Genomic DNA, 17,907 nt, shown 5'->3' with positions numbered 1-17,907 from the left:
AAATCCCAGTAGATCAGCAATTTCTGAAATACTCAGACCAGCCCGTCTGGCACCAACAACCATGCCACGTTCAAAGTCACTTAAATCACCTTTCTTCCCCATTCTGACGCAGATCGTCTTGACCATGTCTACATACCTAAATGCATTGAGTTGCTGCCATGTGGTTGGCTGATTAGAAATTTGCATTAACATGCAGTTGGACAGGTGTACCTAATAAAGTGTCCGGTGAGTGTTTATATATATGTATATATATATGTGTGTGTGTGTGTGTGTGTGTGTGTGTGTGTGTGTGTGTGTATGTATATGTATATATATATATATATATATATATATATATATATATATATATATATATATATATATATATATATACACTGTACTGCTCATAATGCAACATAGAAACAAGAAAAAGCAAAGCAGCGGCAAATAAAACAAACAAACAAACAAATAAACAAAGAGGCAGACAGATAGACTAAAAAGATTCATGTTATCATCAGACAGCTTTAACACACACTGAAATAGCTCCCAACGACCCCCATATGCTCTCTGTCCAGGTAAACATAATGCTATGTAGGAATAAATTGGATAAGTAGGAAATCCTGCTATGTTTTTTTTTCAGATGAAATTGAAAAATAATCTGGATAGTGTTTTTCTGATATCTTTAATATTGTCACTTTTCAGGGCATTGCTTACCTGGGAGATTTTTCTACTCGGAGAAATAAATGGGTTTTAAAGGTTGAACACAATTGTGAAATGAAATTTCATACTCAGACACCAGGGGGCAGAATTTCATTAAAATGCATTGTATATTATTTAGTTCCCTGCGTATTATCTGTTTCATAATGCCTTTTAAATATGCGTCAATGAGGAATACATTATTTATCTCTAAAATATGTGTGATTTTATATCAGACCATTATATTATGGTGTTTTGTATTTTTAAATAGCCACCAGTCAGACCAAACAGTCATCTTGTTTCAAAACAGACTTGGATTGTTCTTTTTTTTTTTTTTTTACAGTTAATACCCTGGAAACATACGTTTTTATATTTATATTACGTTATATAAATACAGTGCACTCCCACGTGGCTCAGCGACTTGTCCTGCGTCTCAGTAATCGGATTGCGCAGTGCTGCCTCTGCTCCTGACGTCACCAGACATGGGCGGAGCCACCGATATTTCGGATAAACGCGGCTCATAAAACGGAGTAAAAAAATCAGTGGCGTTTATTCCGTAAGTAATTTAGGTAAAGGACGCGAAATCTTCAAAGAAAGAGAAAGAACTGCTGAAAAGCTCTGGGTGCAAAAGTGTGATGCTGGGCAGCGAGGACAAGGCAAAGGCCGTGCAAAGGAACGGAGCCACTAAACCTAATGCAGAGCAACCTCTAAAGAATTTAGGTAGGAAAAAGACATCCAGGGTATAATAATAATAATAATAATAATAATAATAATAATAATAATATTGCGAGTTCTTATTATTTTATTTATTTATTTATCTATTTATTTATTATTTTATTTATTATTTTATTTATTTATGTATACTATTATTATTATTATTATTATTATTATTATTATTATTATTATTATTATTATGGTGATGATTGTGTTATTGTACTATTATAATATTATTATGAATAATAATCGTAAGGCAGTTTGTTTTTGTATCCTATAATAAACCGTGCTCTTTAAACTAGTATATCAGAGCATTTTTTTTTGCATGTAGTTGAGAGTAAACAAACTCTAATAACATTACTTTTAATGTAGGTTGTGATTATTGTCAAATAGAAGATAACAAATTAAGTTTGACTTATTTATTTATTTATTTATTTATTTATTTATTTATTTATTTAAAAGTTGTGTCAGAAGTGTTACACAGATTCTTGTAGAGTACTGAGAAGCTGGAAATCATTTTAAATGTATACATTTTTCTATTTATTATCCCATTAAATTTTTATAAACATAATATGTTGGTGTTTGAGAGAGAGAGAGAGAGAGAGAGAGAGAGAGAGAACAGCTCGGTCTGAATAAATATATTTGTTACAATGAGGGGGGCATGGTGGCTTAGTGATTAGCACGTTCGCCTCACACAACCCAGGGTTGGGGGTTCGATTCCCTCCTCCACCTTGTGTGTGTGGAGTTTGCATGTTCTCCCCGTGCCTCGGGGTACTCCGATTTCCTCCCCCAGTCCAAAGACATGCATGGTAGGTTGATTGGCATCTCTGGAAAATTGTCCATAGTGTGTGAATGAGAGTGTGTGTGTGTATGTGCCCTGCGATGGGTTGGCACAACGTCCAGGGTGTATCCTGCCTTGATGCCCGATGATGCCTGAGATAGGCACAGGCTCCCTGTGACCCGAGGTAGTTCGGATAAGCGGTAGAAAATGAGCGAGAGTGAGTGAGTGTTACAATGAGTACACATGGAACATAAAAACACTGAATATACTGAACTAAATTAAATATTATCATTACTATAAACATATGCTTTGGTGTTAAAGAGAAAGGTAATGGAATAAAGATAAAATATTAAATGTGTGGGCTACATACAGTATGAGCATGAATGGTGAAATATAGTATACAGTATAGTAATTATCACAGTAATCTCCAAATTTATTATTATTTTTGTTAGTTAATATTGTGTGTGGCAGTTTCTTTTTGACATTGTCTTGCATAATGATATTTTCAAGTAAGCACTGAGCCATGAAGGGAACTTGAACACTTCCTTTGCAGGAGTGAAAGCGGAATACTTTCCTGTAAATACACTAGCAGACTGGGTATCTTTTGTAACCCATGTCTGGATGTTTTTCATGTGTAGAGGGCAAAAGCACAGAATGGTAACAGTTGACAGTGGGACAGTGTATGTTTAAGGAACAGTGGGTATGTTTAAATGCCCTAATTTTCTTTAGGCCGAAAATTTTCAAACCAATTGAAGATTCCAGAAAGCATTGTTTGTCTATGTACCCTAGAATTTTCAGTCTTGTTCATATATTTGTTTACATGGTTAATTTTCTCCTGTTTGACAGATTATTTTGACACCCCTTTCAATCTGATAGAAATTTAATTTGGATCAAGCTCAATTGGATCGCTTGAGGTTTACGTGAAAACTGTTTAATCCATCTGAACTATAAATCAGATTAGATTATTTGGTTGCATGTAAATGCACCAAATGATTAAGCCTTCTGTGTTTTTACTGTGTTATTAAACAGTTATTCAACAACAATTTATGCTGGAGTTGAATAATTATCCCATGTGGGTAAATCCACAGTATGTCCCTGAGATCAGGCCCAGCCCAGCCCAGCCCAGCCCATTCATTCTGAAAGTATAGGTTTTTTTATTAGAGGATCAACTGTATGATTTCAGATAGTATGAAATACACAACATTTTAAAACTCAAAACAGAATACAAGTTTATATCTCTCTGAGAGGGTCCATATGAATGAACTCAATCTGTGCTGTCACACTGGAGCATGAGATAAGGACCAAAGAATGCCTCTCACTATCAGTAAAGGGCTATAATAATATTTGAATGACAGGCTTATACTGAATAAAACAAATCTAGACTAACCTATGACTGATATTATGCCATTGAAGTTGCACTTAGATTTCTTAAGATACTGTTTAAGATGATGTTAACTTGTTTAATGGAACTTTATGCAGTGCCCAATCCATAAATCACAATTCTTTGCTGAATTGAACTTAATCACACATTGTACTTAATTTGCACTGCACATTTCAGGCTATCATACATTTTTCATTTGTAAATAAATAAATAAATAAAAATAAAAGAAACTTCCAGTTATTTAACATAAAACATCCACTTTTCTAAGTCTCTGCTACCAAAGATTTTAGTGAACATGTGGCAAGTATACAGGCATGGGAGCAATTTAATTAAGACTATTTAGACCATGCTTTTTTAAAATGTATATGGCAAAGTGCCAGATGTAAATGATCCCCCCCCTCTCTATCTTTCTGTCTGTCCCTTCCTCTCTATCTTTCTGTCTGTTTCTCTCTTTTTTCAGGCGTCCAGGATGATGGAGATATACAGACCATGCTGCAAGGCTCCACCATGTTAAAGCTGCGTTCCCCTCGCTGGCAGAGGAAGCGCATGCTTAAGTTGCAGGACGATGGTGTCACAGTTCGTTGTGAGTCCAATGGTACCTTCAGCAAGACCAAAACCTGTAAGTTCACCTATTCAGAGCCACAAAACTATAGCGCATGTGTACATGAGTCAGTCCCAGATGATCCTTATGGAGCCTTATGAATTTAAGTATTTATAAAGATTAACACTGGGAACAGATGTAGGTCAGGATAAGAGACAAGACATTACTAGGCTCAACAGCACTACAGCACTGACGCTCTTTTCAGTAAGGTGGAGTTTTAAATATACCTCTGAATTATGGGTGTGCAAACACTGCAGTAGACAGGTCTGCTGTGCCACAGTGCTGTCTGTTATTACAGGGCTAGTCTATTTGTGGCTCAAACAGGGGGGTATCTAAACCAGGCCTGTAAGTTGTACTCAACTAATTAGAGGCTATGATGGGCTGGGAACAGTTTGGCCTTTATTTTTCTGGTTTGTTCCATATGGGTTATATGAAGGGTAATCATTGCCCTGGTAGCACTGCAGCCTGTACATAGAAACCTGGTCTTCTTGTAGTCAGTTATGTTATTTTGTGATGTGGGCAGGACAGAACACATGTGTGTCCTTCCAGTTTGTCATACAGAAATGTTACTTAGCTTTCATGTTAAGAAACACAATGCCCATTGAAAACTTTTGCCATCTGTCCATCCTTTTGTATGTCCATATGTCTGTTTGTCTGAGATTCTCCTTATTGTGATAAAAAAGAGAGTTTGAATGTTATTTGCAACCAGAAGATGAATTGATTAGATTTTGAAATAATCCAAACAAGGCCATGTTCTCATTTTTTCCATATAATAAGAGTATTTCAGGCATTCAAATTTTGTTACAAGAGAAACTAGACTTGGGTTCAGATACATCCCTCTAGATACATACTCTAGAGCACACATGTTGAGAGTTCAAGGAAGTTCAGGGAACTCGGAATGAAAGGGGAATTTCTGTAATCTAGCAAGCTGTAGCCACTGCATTACCATGGAGGTATTAAGAGAGAAAGGATTCTCTGTCTTTTCACAGAGGAGTTTCCCTGTGGCTATAGTGGTGTGTAGGACAGGAAAGTGTAAACATACATATTTAATGTACTAGCTAATTGAATGGTTACCATTCAGGTCCATCAGACTGCTTCATGTGCACGATTTGTTTATATAAAGGAAATAGGGTAAATATAAGCAAATATAGAGGTTTGTCCTGTCCTTTGTTCCTTAAAAATATTAAGCACCATGGGTAACACTGTAAGACCATTTACCATGATATGATTACTTCTTTATTTGGTACTTATGTGATTGCAAAGATTTGCTTAATATATATTTAAGGTGATGCTATTTCTGTGCTATCTCTGTCCTCAGTCTCGGTAATGGAGGTGGAGTGTGTGCGTCCGGGCTGTCAGTCAGAGACCCTACGCAGGCTGGCTGGCTCTCTCCCAGAAGACCATTGTCTGACCATTGTGTTTAAGGGGGGAAGGAAGAGTTTGGATTTGAAGTGTGAAAGTGTAGAGGAGGCACAGCACTGGGCCCGGGGGATCTGTACCCTACAAGACCGAATCAACAACATGAGTCATACTGAGAAACTCGACCAATATCCTTCAACTGGCCGAATCAGCATATAGCATATAGCATATATGCTTCACTTTAATCACACTGCATAATGTGCACTTAAATATATTGAGAAGTTACTATAGCATCTTACTACAATGCAAGTAACCTGATAGACTATGGCATTTCTTTAATAAAGATTATGATGGTGGCAAACGAGCACACAGGGAATCTAATTTAACATGAGTGCAAGGCAGTGCCCAAAAGTTTTATGATCATTCATTCGGCATGCAGCTTTGACACAATCAGAATCAACTTTGCACACATTTTATTGTTTATAGCACAGTTTAGCTCCTAACATGACTTGTGTGTTATACCCTGACTCTTTCACCTGGATACATAGCTACCTGAGGCAGGCAGATTTAAACCAGGATGGGAAGATGACCTATGAAGAAGTGCAGACACTCCTCCAGATGATCAACATAGACCTTGATGAGCAATACGCCCTTAGATTGTTCAAGGTTATATTTCTCACCTACTTTCCAAGACATCTTCAGTGGCATAGTGACCATCATAACTGTTCTTTTTTAATTAATCCTAATGCTAAAACATTTGTTACCATAATTGTCTATCAGTATTATACCAATGCAGTAATATTTATACCCCCTGAGGAATTTTCAGCTGTAGAATAAACATCTTTGGTGTACTAGAATTTATGATTATGCACTTTGGAAAACACACCACATCCTCTTTCCATGCCAAGTAGCAAGCAAGCTAAATTCATCACAGGTAGACATGAATGGAAATTTAGTATCTTAAATATTCATTTAGATTGCCATGTTTTTTTTTAGCTCCCTTTCAAGGGAACTTGACAGTGCATCATGGTTGATGCTAACGGAATGCTGCTTTGTGGAAGAGTAAACTCACATTACTCTAGCTGCTTTGTCTTTAGGAAGTGCTCTTTGTATGTTTGTGTTGATTGTCTAAATTAGTTTAGAAAACGTCTCTGAGCTAACTCTCTGTAAGCTCTGCTCCCACTTGGCTGTTTTCTCCATCCAAGCTCCTGCGCCTTGTGGCCTTATTCTTCATTCACCTCTGAGGAGCTCGATGTGGGTAATAAGCAAGTTGAGTTAGCAGATGCCAAAAGTGAGACTGTTGAATGGTGAATCCCTTTCGCTCATCCTATCAGCTACTCTACTGCCTATGCTTTTTTTCCCCTCCTGTGTGAAATCTGGGCCGCCAACCAGCGGTTAGGGGCAGGACCACCAGGTGAGAGAGAATGTAGGATCGGTCATCTCTGCCAGGTGGGGTGAAAGGACTCCTTATGCTCGAAGACTAGGGTTTCTAAGGATGTACCTTTAGGGCCATCCCTACTGATGCCTACCCTACTACCTCCGGTGCTTTGGGGTCAGTCATGCCTACCCATGCTCCTGCTTCTTACTGTATGTGTATGGGTAAACCCCTGCCAGCTTGCTGTTTCATGGCACCAGGTGAGGTGAGAACAGCAAGAGGCTAACACCTCTCTCTGACCACCTGGCTGCATGGAAACTTCTGTCAGGTGTGCCACAGTGGGTTCTGGATACTGTGGGAAAAGGCTACAGAATCCACTTTGCCTCCTGTCCTCCTTATTTCAAGGTGTGCTGAATTCTCCACCCCTGCCATAAGTTTTGGAACCGCTTGTTCTGGCTTCTCTTGGTCTAGCTCCTTTTGCCTCTGGTGTAATCGGCATCATCAGGATATAGTTTACTGGTCTGTTAGTACAGTTTGCCTATTTGAGGGCCTATCACCATCTACATTGAGGTATACATGGCAGCCATTGCTGCGAGTCACATGCCTGTTCTCTGGTCTCTCCTCCTCCCTTTTGTGCTGGACAGTGGTGGCTATCTCCTAGGCTTATGAGGCATGCTGTGTGGCTTTGCTTCTATGGATTAAGGCTCACTCCACTAGGTGTATTGCCTTGTCCAGCACTCTAGCTCTGGGTGTTTCCCTATAGGATATTTGTGCTATGGTAGGGTGGTTCTCCCCACACACCGATATCAGGTACTATAACCTAGACCTGGACCCCACCTTTGGGTCCCGGGTCATATAGGGCTAATGGTGCTCTGCTCCAGCTCTTTCATGACGGACATCTCCCAGGTGTGGTGTTGGTTTTGCCATCCCCATGGTATCAGCAATGATGCAACATCCAGTTACCTTGTAAGGGAACTAAACCAGGGAACATAGGTAGCGCCCCGAGAAGGGATCAAGGTGATGCGTCGCCTGCCACACATTTGCACTTCCTTGAGACGTTAAAGCTGCTGTAAGGTGAGGTCGATGCCCTTTTATGGTCTTGCTGGTGCATTCTACTTCGTCACATGACCTTCCCGAGCCAATAAGTCGTGTGATTTCACACAGAACTTCAGACACAACTTCTAAAAAGAAGTATTCCCATAGCGGCAGCCATGACACAGCGTCTTGTTCCCTTTTCAGTTAAATGGATTACATATGTAACCTGGTCTAGTTTTCGGAATAGATTTTTATTACAGTAGCAAACCCTTTAAAATATATAATATATTATAATGAACTGCTATCTAGCATATATTTTCTGGGTAGAGAACTAATTCACTGATTCGACCCATTAAGCTTATCTCAAGAAAAAACAAACTGAGCTTATATGTAACTCCCCAAATTTTTTTTTGAAGTATTCATATATGCAGGATTTCAGTTGTGAATGTTGTGTTATGTGTTAATAAATTTGATCATATGCCATTATTTTATAAGAAACAACCAGGCAATTATTCATTCTACCGCTTATCCGAACTATTCTTGGGTCACGGGGAGCGTCACGGGGAGCGTCATCTCAGGCGTCATTGGGCATCAAGGCAGGATACACCCTGGACGGAGTGCCAACCCATTGCAGGGCACACACACACACTCTCATTCACTCACAAACACACACTACGGACAATTTTTCCAGAGATGCCAATCGACCTACCATGCATGTCTTTGGACCGGGGGAGGAAACCGGAGTACCCGGAGGAAACCCCCGAGGCACGGGGAGAACATGCAAACTCCACACACAAGGCGGAGGCGGGACTCGAACCCTCAACCCTGGAGGTGTGAGGCGAACATGCTAACCACTAAGCCACCGTGCCCCCCCACCAGACAATTAGATTGGTCAATTTAAAATCATGGTTTATGAGAAAACAGTGCATGTTAACCTCTTAGAGCACCTACTAGCCCTTTTATATTCTTAGATTGCATGTTTTTGTATGTTTTTAACAGAAATGTGACCGCTCAGCAGACAATCGCCTGGACCACAGTGAGATTGAGTTGTTTTGTCGTGAGTTGTTGCGTCGACCCGAGCTAGACACTGTGTTCCTTGAATACTCCTCAAATGGCCGTGTGCTGACCACAGTGGACCTGCGCGAATTTCTAAAAGACCAAGGAGAAGACAACACCCTTGTCCATGCACAGAGTCTCATCCTTACTTATGAACTCAACGAGTGGGGTAAAACAATGTCATTTATTATACACTCTAAAAACAGTGCATTCATTATCATGCCTCTCTTTTATCACTTCCTCACGCAAGTGTTTGTTGATTACTCCACAGTGCTATAGAATAGAGTCCATATAGTTTTTTATTATAATGGTGTTCGATCACTGGTGTCTATAAGGAGCATAGTTTCAGCCAGTGATCTCAGCTGCAAATACCATGAGGTGACCTGGTCATGATAGAAAAGCTGAAATATGACAGACAACACTTTGCATCCAACATGATATAAAACAAAAATACATAAAATAAAGTACATATTTTTAGAAATTGGGGGGAAATCAGATGTTTCACTGGTGCTTTAGTTCTACTCTAAAACTAACAATTACTGAAAGTTGAATTTCTGTTAAATATTCCTCATTAAATGAAAATATTTGTTACAATTTTTTCAGTATAATGTTTTTCTCAAGGACAAATATAATTATCCTGAAAGGTTAATTGTTTATATACCATTATAATTGTTTATATGCCACTATACTGTACATATGTGACTGAACTGTAAATGTACATATGTGAATGTTACTCAACAATTTTGGATAAAAGCGTTCACAACAAACCCCAAGGATGTCTATCTGGTGTCTATAAATGTGCTATAAACTGAGTATAATATATCAGAAGTTTTATATCACAGTATTACTGGTATACAAAATGTATATAAATTTGTATGTGATTGTAAATTACTCTCAATAGTTTAACGGTTAGTATTTTTAAATAATTACAAAGCATGATGTTTTCTCTGTGTGTATTTGAATAAGTCTAATTAACATCAGTATCTGTTTTCTGACTCACAGCGCGGAAAAACCAACTCATGACAGCCAATGGGTTCACCATGTACATGCTGTCAAAGGAGAACATTGTCATTGATCCAGAGCATGGCAGAGTGTCTCAGGATATGAACCGACCACTTAGTCACTACTTCATTTCGTCTTCCCACAACACCTACCTTACCAAAGACCAGGTCATGAGCGAGAGCAGTGCCGAGCCGTATATCCGGTTAATCAGCCACATTTACACATAAACATGTGCACCTGTTATCATTTAAAGGTTAAGACCAGCTCTTTTATTTGTGTGTGTTTCTGTGTGTTGTGCAGAGCTCTTAGTCATGGATGCCGCTGTGTTGAGCTCGATTGTTGGGATGGAGATCAAGAACCGGTGATTTATCATGGCCACACCCTTACTTCCAAAGTACCTTTCAGGGAGGTGGTGGAGGCCATCGCTGAGTATGCATTTAAGGTAGGAATGGGATGTCATAAAGCGATATTGTTTACATTCTAATTTTTTGTGAGGTTGTCCTTTTGCCATTCAGCCACTTAAAGTTCATGGAAATATTACTTACACAACGAACATGCTGTTATATAACTTTGATTATGTTTCATATTTATGATTTCTTTGTTGTATGCATATTACTTTAGAGTATACAGTACATATAGATAAAACATCATTTTGATTTGTCTTTAATTCTGCCTATGTGGAAACATTTTCCTGTATTCTTCTGTTCTGTGCACTGCACAGGCCTCTCCTTACCCTCTAATTCTGTCTCTGGAGAATCACTGCTCACTGGAACAACAGGCAGTCATGGCCCAGCAGCTGCGCTCTATCCTTGGGGATAAACTGCTCACAAAACCACTTAACAATCACCCTTGTGACAGCCTTCCCTCACCAGAGGTACTGTGAATCATTTCAAATATGACCTTTCGCTTTCAAATATTTGCACTCTCCTTTCATTTTATTGCAATTTTAATTCATTCATTCATTTCATTCATTTTCTACCGATTATCCAAACTACCTCGGGTCACGGGGAGCCTGTGCCTATCTCAGGCGTCATCGGGCATCAAGGCAGGATACACCCTGGAACGGAGTGCCAACCCATCACAGGGCACACACACTCTCATTCACTCATGCACTCACACACTACGGACAATTTTTCCAGAGATGCCAATCAACCTACCATGCATGTCTTTGGACTAGGGGAGGAAACCGGAGTACCCGGAGGAAACCCCCGAGGCACGGGGAGAACATGCAAACTCCACACACACAAGGCGGAGGTGGGAATCGAACCCCCAACCCTGGAGGTGTGAGGCGAACGTGCTAACCACTAAGCCACTGTGCCCGGTTCGATTTTGATTCCATGTTCTTGGCTTCTTTCATCAGCTCATCTTGCCTGTGTGGCTAAACACTATACAATGCATTATAAATAAAGGTTGTCCATGTTCTTGGCCAACCAGCCAACTTTCTTGCAGTACTGTTAAACAGCTTTCTGAACAAAGTTTTCAATTTCTGGGCAGCTGATCCAATCTAAAATTAGGTTAATTCATTTCGCATTCATATACTCTAGAGTCATTAATTAAAATCTCATTATATTTAGAAAACGGTCAATTATGCCTTTTTTATGAGCCAGAAATTTGGGTGCAGTGATAGATAAATAGTGTGTCTGTGCCAATTTTATTGTTTGTTTTTGGGATGATTTAATCTGAATAAAAATGTAAAACTTACCTCAGGCCCTTACAAAGCATATGTTAGTATTGGTAGTATTAAGTTTTTCAAAGGAACCTAAACTCCTAAAATGCTAATCCTAAAATGCACAAATTTACCTTTAGTCAGAAGAAGATATATGATCTATGGTCATATTTGTCAGATTTGCACTTATATAAAAAGAGTTTATGCACAAATCCCTCGGTTTCTTCACAGAAGAATGAAACCTCAATACTTTAGACTTATTTCTATGTACTGCTGGTATAATCATAAAGGATGTGATGCTCATCCTGAACAGCATGTCAGCACATTTAGCAATGTTTGACTTTAGAGTGTAGTCACACTATGTATCAATGTCAACTGTTTTGCTAATTCAGGATCTACTTCCACATTTGAATTTCTGTAAAGCTGCTTTGTGACATGCATTTAGAATTTATTAAACATGTCTAAATCTGATTTTATAATTTATGTAGCTGATGAAAGTCAGATTAGACACCAAATGAAAATGACACTGAAAATGTCTTGGTTTAACTGTGTTTTTGACTGAAATCTATGATTCAGGTGTTTCAAATTAGCTGATTAACTCCGACATAATTTGTTTATATTGGTCTGTTTTTCATGTTTGTTTTTAGGAGCTGAAGGGGAAGATTTTGGTGAAGGGGAAGAAGGAACGAGTGGAGCAGGAAAGCTCCAGTTCATCTGAGTTCAGCTGCTCTGATGATGAGAGTAAAGCCGAAGGCAAAGTCAAAGCAAAGAAAGAGAGCAAGAAGGTGAACTTAATTGCTGGTTATTTATTTATTGTTTTCTGTAAAAAATGTTACTTGTGCTTGATTGTGGATCTTTTTATGACAATATAAATGTCAGTGCTCAGTGTCCTGGTTATGTGAGGCCTTTTGTATCTGTGTTTTTGTTTCAGACTTCTGAAGTAATTTGTGTCTGTCTGTGTTTGCATGCTTGTGTGTGTGTGTGTGTGTTGTGTGTCTCTGACTGGCCATTGCTTTCCAGTGTACGTGTGCTTCTTCTCCAAATGTGTCTAAGCAGAGTCCAGAGCTCTCTGACCTGGTAGTGTACACTTGCAGTGTTCCTTTTAAAGGCTTCGATCAGGCAGCCAAGAAACCTCCTAATGAAATGTCCTCCTTCTCTGAAAGCCAGGCTCTTAAACATATCAAAAACTCAGGTGACTTGTGTGTCTGTGTTGTTGACACTTACTGTAACTGAAGTTTACTTATGTAAATGCAATTCAAATGTTTGACATATGCAATATTTTAAAACCATGAATTTGATAGCTGTATAAATTGTTTATTAGTTGGCTATGCAGTATAACAGTGTAAATTAATAAAAAATCCTAGAGTTTACTTCCTAGCTCTCGGAGTATATTGAATGTATTTCCAGAGTATACTCATGTATTTCCATTAACTGATTTCCATTTACAGGTAAGGCCTTTGTAAGGCATAACAGCCGGCAGCTGAGCAGGATCTACCCATCTGGTCAGCGTCTACAGTCCTCCAACTACAACCCACAGGATATGTGGAACGCCGGCTGCCAGATTGGTAAATTTTAATTCATGCAAAACTGTTTCTCAAATAGAAATTTCCTACAGTCTTAGAAACAAAAAATAAATCCAGAACGGTTCTCCAGTTTGTCCCTTCTTTCCATAAACATTTTCTACATTTAATCAATTCAAACATAGCAAATTTTTACTCGTCATCTATTACAGTGGCGTTAAACTTCCAAACACACGGCGAGCAGATGGATCTTAATCAGGGGCGTTTCTTACCCAATGGACGCTGTGGATATGTGCTAAAGCCCAGTTTTTTGTGCCAGCCAGACTCCGAGTTCAATCCTGAAAACACTGGTGGAGGACCTGGACACAACCCCACTCTCCTTGTTATTAAGGTCGGTTGTTTCTCGGTTTCTTAACTGCCTTCCGTACACATATAGATGTGTTATTTCACCCCTGTTAATAACTCCACTATGTTACAGCCTGATGTGAATAATACTCACAGTAGTTTGTTAATACCCACCCAAAGCCATTTGGCAGAATTATGTATTGACACTAAAGTGCTATCTTGGACTACTTGTGCCTGGGTCATGTAATTAAATCTGTGGTCAAAAAAAAAAAAAAGACAAGAGGAAGGCTTGTGCAAGATAAGATAGATTGTGAACACGGGATTAAATGAATTAGCTGTATAAATTTTCCACTAGTTTATTTGTATAATTTGTGTATTGTGTTTCAGGTCATCTCAGCACAGCAGCTGCCTAAGCCAGACACAGAGAAACTCAACTCTATTGTGGACCCTATGGTCTGGGTGGAGACTCACGGAGCTCCCATAGACAACAACAAGAAAAAGACCCACCGCATTGACAATAACGGCACGTCATCACTTCTTAATGAGCATGCACAATAGCTGTTATTTTTAACTCCTGTGTGTGATCAGATGCTTTAGTGTGTATGTGTGTGTGTGTGTGTGTGTGTGTGTGTGTGTATTTAAGTCCTGTTTCTCTCCTGTTTGTTCTTATCCAGGCTTTAACCCCAGGTGGGACTGTACCTTTAAGTTCCTGTTGCATGTGCCAGAGCTGGTCCTAGTTCGCTTTGTAGTGGAGGATCATGACTACACGGCACGAAATGAGTTCCTGGGCCAGTTCACTCTACCATTCACCAGCATGTGCACAGGTATAATCCTTATAGTTCTTATATATTTTTATCCAACTATTCAACTTTAATCATTTTGTAGAAATGTGCATTACTTATGCTTTCCATGAGTTTGTAGTATCCTTCTATGATCACTAACTATAATAATGTGCTAATAAATAAATAAAGCCTGTCCGAGCAACAATGGGGAAATGCACCCTGAATGGGACACGCAGTGCACTGCACACACACATTCACACACTCATTTAGATTTATAATCCATTTAGTGTAGCAAGCACATCTACATGCATGCTTTATGGTGCACCCCAATGGAAACCCAGAGAAACTCATTACAGACAGTAACCTAAGCTCAGGGTCAACCTGGGGATACGGGAGGTGAGAGTTGGAAGACCTACCCTCTCCACCACTGTGACATCATTATGAGGCCTTAATTTACATATACATTTGACTCAAGCGAAATAGCAGGTTTCATCTTACATATATATATGTAATATATAATATATCTTACATATATATATATTACATATATATATATTACATATATATATATATATATATATATATATATATATATATATATATATATATATAATATCACATAAAATATTGAAATGCATAAAAACTTTAGGCTACAGAAAAGTAGCCCTAAAGCATGATGCTGCCACCACCATGCTACACCGCTACACCATGTGGTATTGGTCTCAGACCATCAGTCCATAACACATTTTGCCACATGGTTTGGGGTAATTTAGTTGTGTTTGGGGTGATTGGGGTGATTGAGCTTGGGGTTAGGTGATTTAGTTGAGTTGTTGAACTGTATGTCTCTTGGCAGCCTTCCAAGTGTTTGTCTTGTCCTGTTATAAATTTTGGAGGGATGCCCTGTTCTTGGTGATGTCACTGTAGTGCACCATTTTCTTGATTTGTGGTAGTGGTGAGATACCATGATTGCTTTGTAAGCTCCTTCGAGGACAATGGCTCAAGTGGACAGATGAAACCAAGAATATGTATTAAATATTGTACAGAATTAGCTGATTGTTGTTTGACAGTTTAATTATTCAGAATAATTTCATTGATGACAGCTGTATGATAATAATTTTTGAACATGAGATTGAATTTGATTGTTTCATTCTGTACACTGCCACATCCTCAATCATAAAAGGATGTGGACACTCACGCAATAGGGTTAGTGTACGTTTTTATTTTTCCTATTTTTTCCAAAAATTCAGCTTGTTTTTTGGACGAAGCTCTAACATGATTTATCTTTGGCCTGAATCCCAAAAAAACTTCCATTTAAACAAGGGTATGTAGATCCATTGTGTGTGGCAGAGGGTAGATAGTGCCTTACTCAAGGGGTGGTAAGCAGCATGAGCAGCAGTTTAGAAAAAGATGCTTTTGGCTGGCTTCTTCTGTCTTGATAAGGGAGAGCTGACTAGTGGCAGGTAAAGTAATTAGTGAGGAAAATTTCAGAAAAATAATGTTCTAAAATACTGACAACCCCAACATCTAAAAACAGACTTCCATTCTAAGTCTTTTCACAATCTGAGAAAAAGAACCTTATTCTTATAGTTATTGGTGTACACTGCAGATACACTACAGATCCTTTAAGGTATGCTTGAAATGGTGAAGTGAAGGTCTTGTTTGGATATCTGTTTTACAGGTTACAGACATGTGCGGCTACTGAGAGCGGACGGTTCAAGCCTCTCTCCAGCCAGCCTCTTCATTCACATCAAGGTCATGCCCAATTATAGCAGCCCCAAACACGGTGCCTCAGCCATAGCCTAGCAGAATCGTTCAGTACCTGGCCTTCTGACTGGGTTACAAATGTTGATAATGATGTAGTGTATGTAATGACCTGATCTGAAGTACTGTATATATGCTATTTGTTTATCCTATAAACAGGGACCTACTGAAAAACATCTAATGCAAATTTTAACCACAAAGACCAAATGTAAGAAGCTGAGGATTATATTTATTACAGAATACAAAGCAGGATTTTCCTCAGTACATCCAGGTTTTTTTTCAGATCCCAACATTCCTCTGAGATTATATGCATTAATGAAGGAACTTATAACATGGTAAGATATTTATTATGTAATTATATAATGTCTTTAGAAATGATGAACCAATATTATAAGATTCAGGTTGGGAATTTTAGTCATGTGACTTGTCAAATGTAGCTGTATCTCATCATAGCCTTTAGGCTTCTTTTCCTATGCAACTGAAAAATCTCTTTGTTTAAAATAATGCTGTGCATAAACTGAGCATGACGTTTCAGTGGACTTGTGGTGTTCATGGATTGAAAATTCAGCTTTGTTTGTCTCTTGATTACAGGGACAGAGTTATGCATGTTGGTAATATGACAATGAAAACACTGAAACTAGGTAGAAAAAAATGTCACACTAAACATGTACTGTTCAGTACAAACCTTTCAGGGCTGATATGTACTATGCTGTTTATTTTATATAATAGGTAAAAAAGGAACTTCGCTGTTAAATAAATTGTAAAGTTAAGATAAAAAATGGGCTTTTGATGGGATGGTGATGATCTGCATCGTTCATTCATATCCTGCTGTTTCTTACAGTACACAACCTGATATTTGGATTTGTGTAAATTCTGAATATTATAAAATACATTTTTATCCCTAACTACCATTACATAAGTAAGTCAGATTAAATAACACTCTACATACACATATGCATTGTTTTTATCTCTGTAACCACAACCTCATAATAATTATATGTTTAATTTGGAGATTAATCCATGCGTATGTACCAGCATCTGTATGTAAAAGCATAGAGGTTTTTCCCTATATAATTCTCACCGTTTTGATTTTGTAAAGTGATATTTCTGTTCTATATTTATATACAAACCTTATACAGTTTATACAATTTTTAGTATAGTATTTTTAGTTAGTATTGCTTTAAGTTTTATTTTGTATTTTAACAATGCCAGTGCGTTAATGCCTTGTTGCACAGGTCTATCAGATGTGTTAGAATTAAGAAGCACTTAATTAAGTTCAGTCTTCATGTGCTAGTAAATTTAAATAGTAGTGATAAACTGAAACCCTCAATGATTTTTGGAAAATGTGACATTAAAGGTGAAAAAAAGCAATACAAGCTATTTGCTCTGTTTAAAAAAAGCCATATACTTATCTGTGTGACATGTATGTGTTATATCCATAAGCCCATAACATTGTAATGTAATGCCAAAATTATTCATTTATAATGTCCAGATTTACAAATAAAAACGTTGTGAATTGTCTCTATATTTAATTTTTTCTTGTTACTCTGAACAACAGCAATACTTTACTGTAGCTGTTATGAACCATGAAGCTGACACCGGCGCCCTCTGAAGGTGGATGGCTGGAAGTGCATGTCTACTATGTAACTTGGCAGCCTTCCAAATGTTTGTCTTGTCCTGTTATAAATTTTGGAGGGATGCCCTGTTCTTGGTGATGTCACTGTAGTGCAGCATTTCTTGATTTGTTGATATATGGCGAGATACCATGCATGCTTTGTAAACTCCTTCTGGACAATAGCAGTAGTCAGATGGATATTTAAACATGTATTTGGAACCCTATAAAATTATTTTTAC

The 17,907-nt window shown here is 38.2% G+C and overlaps 1 protein-coding gene across 1 annotated transcript; it reads left to right on the top strand.

Annotated features, from left to right (window-relative positions):
* Positions 1-1,170: 1,170 nt before the first annotated feature.
* Positions 1,171-17,578, top strand: plcd3b (phospholipase C, delta 3b). Its single transcript, XM_060861085.1, has 15 exons — positions 1,171-1,395; positions 4,012-4,170; positions 5,471-5,699; positions 6,048-6,177; positions 8,921-9,146; positions 9,980-10,181; positions 10,280-10,421; positions 10,701-10,853; positions 12,293-12,430; positions 12,666-12,837; positions 13,094-13,210; positions 13,378-13,556; positions 13,898-14,033; positions 14,185-14,334; positions 15,971-17,578. Exons 1-15 carry the CDS (start codon positions 1,311-1,313, stop codon positions 16,093-16,095), a joined length of 2,343 nt encoding a protein of 780 aa, XP_060717068.1. The 5' UTR covers positions 1,171-1,310; the 3' UTR covers positions 16,096-17,578.
* The last annotated feature ends 329 nt before the right edge of the window (positions 17,579-17,907 follow it).

The sequence above is a fragment of the Tachysurus vachellii genome, chromosome 2 (assembly GCF_030014155.1).
Source record: "Tachysurus vachellii isolate PV-2020 chromosome 2, HZAU_Pvac_v1, whole genome shotgun sequence".
NCBI lineage: Eukaryota > Metazoa > Chordata > Actinopteri > Siluriformes > Bagridae > Tachysurus > Tachysurus vachellii.
This window is presented reverse-complemented; position numbering and strand designations above follow the sequence as displayed.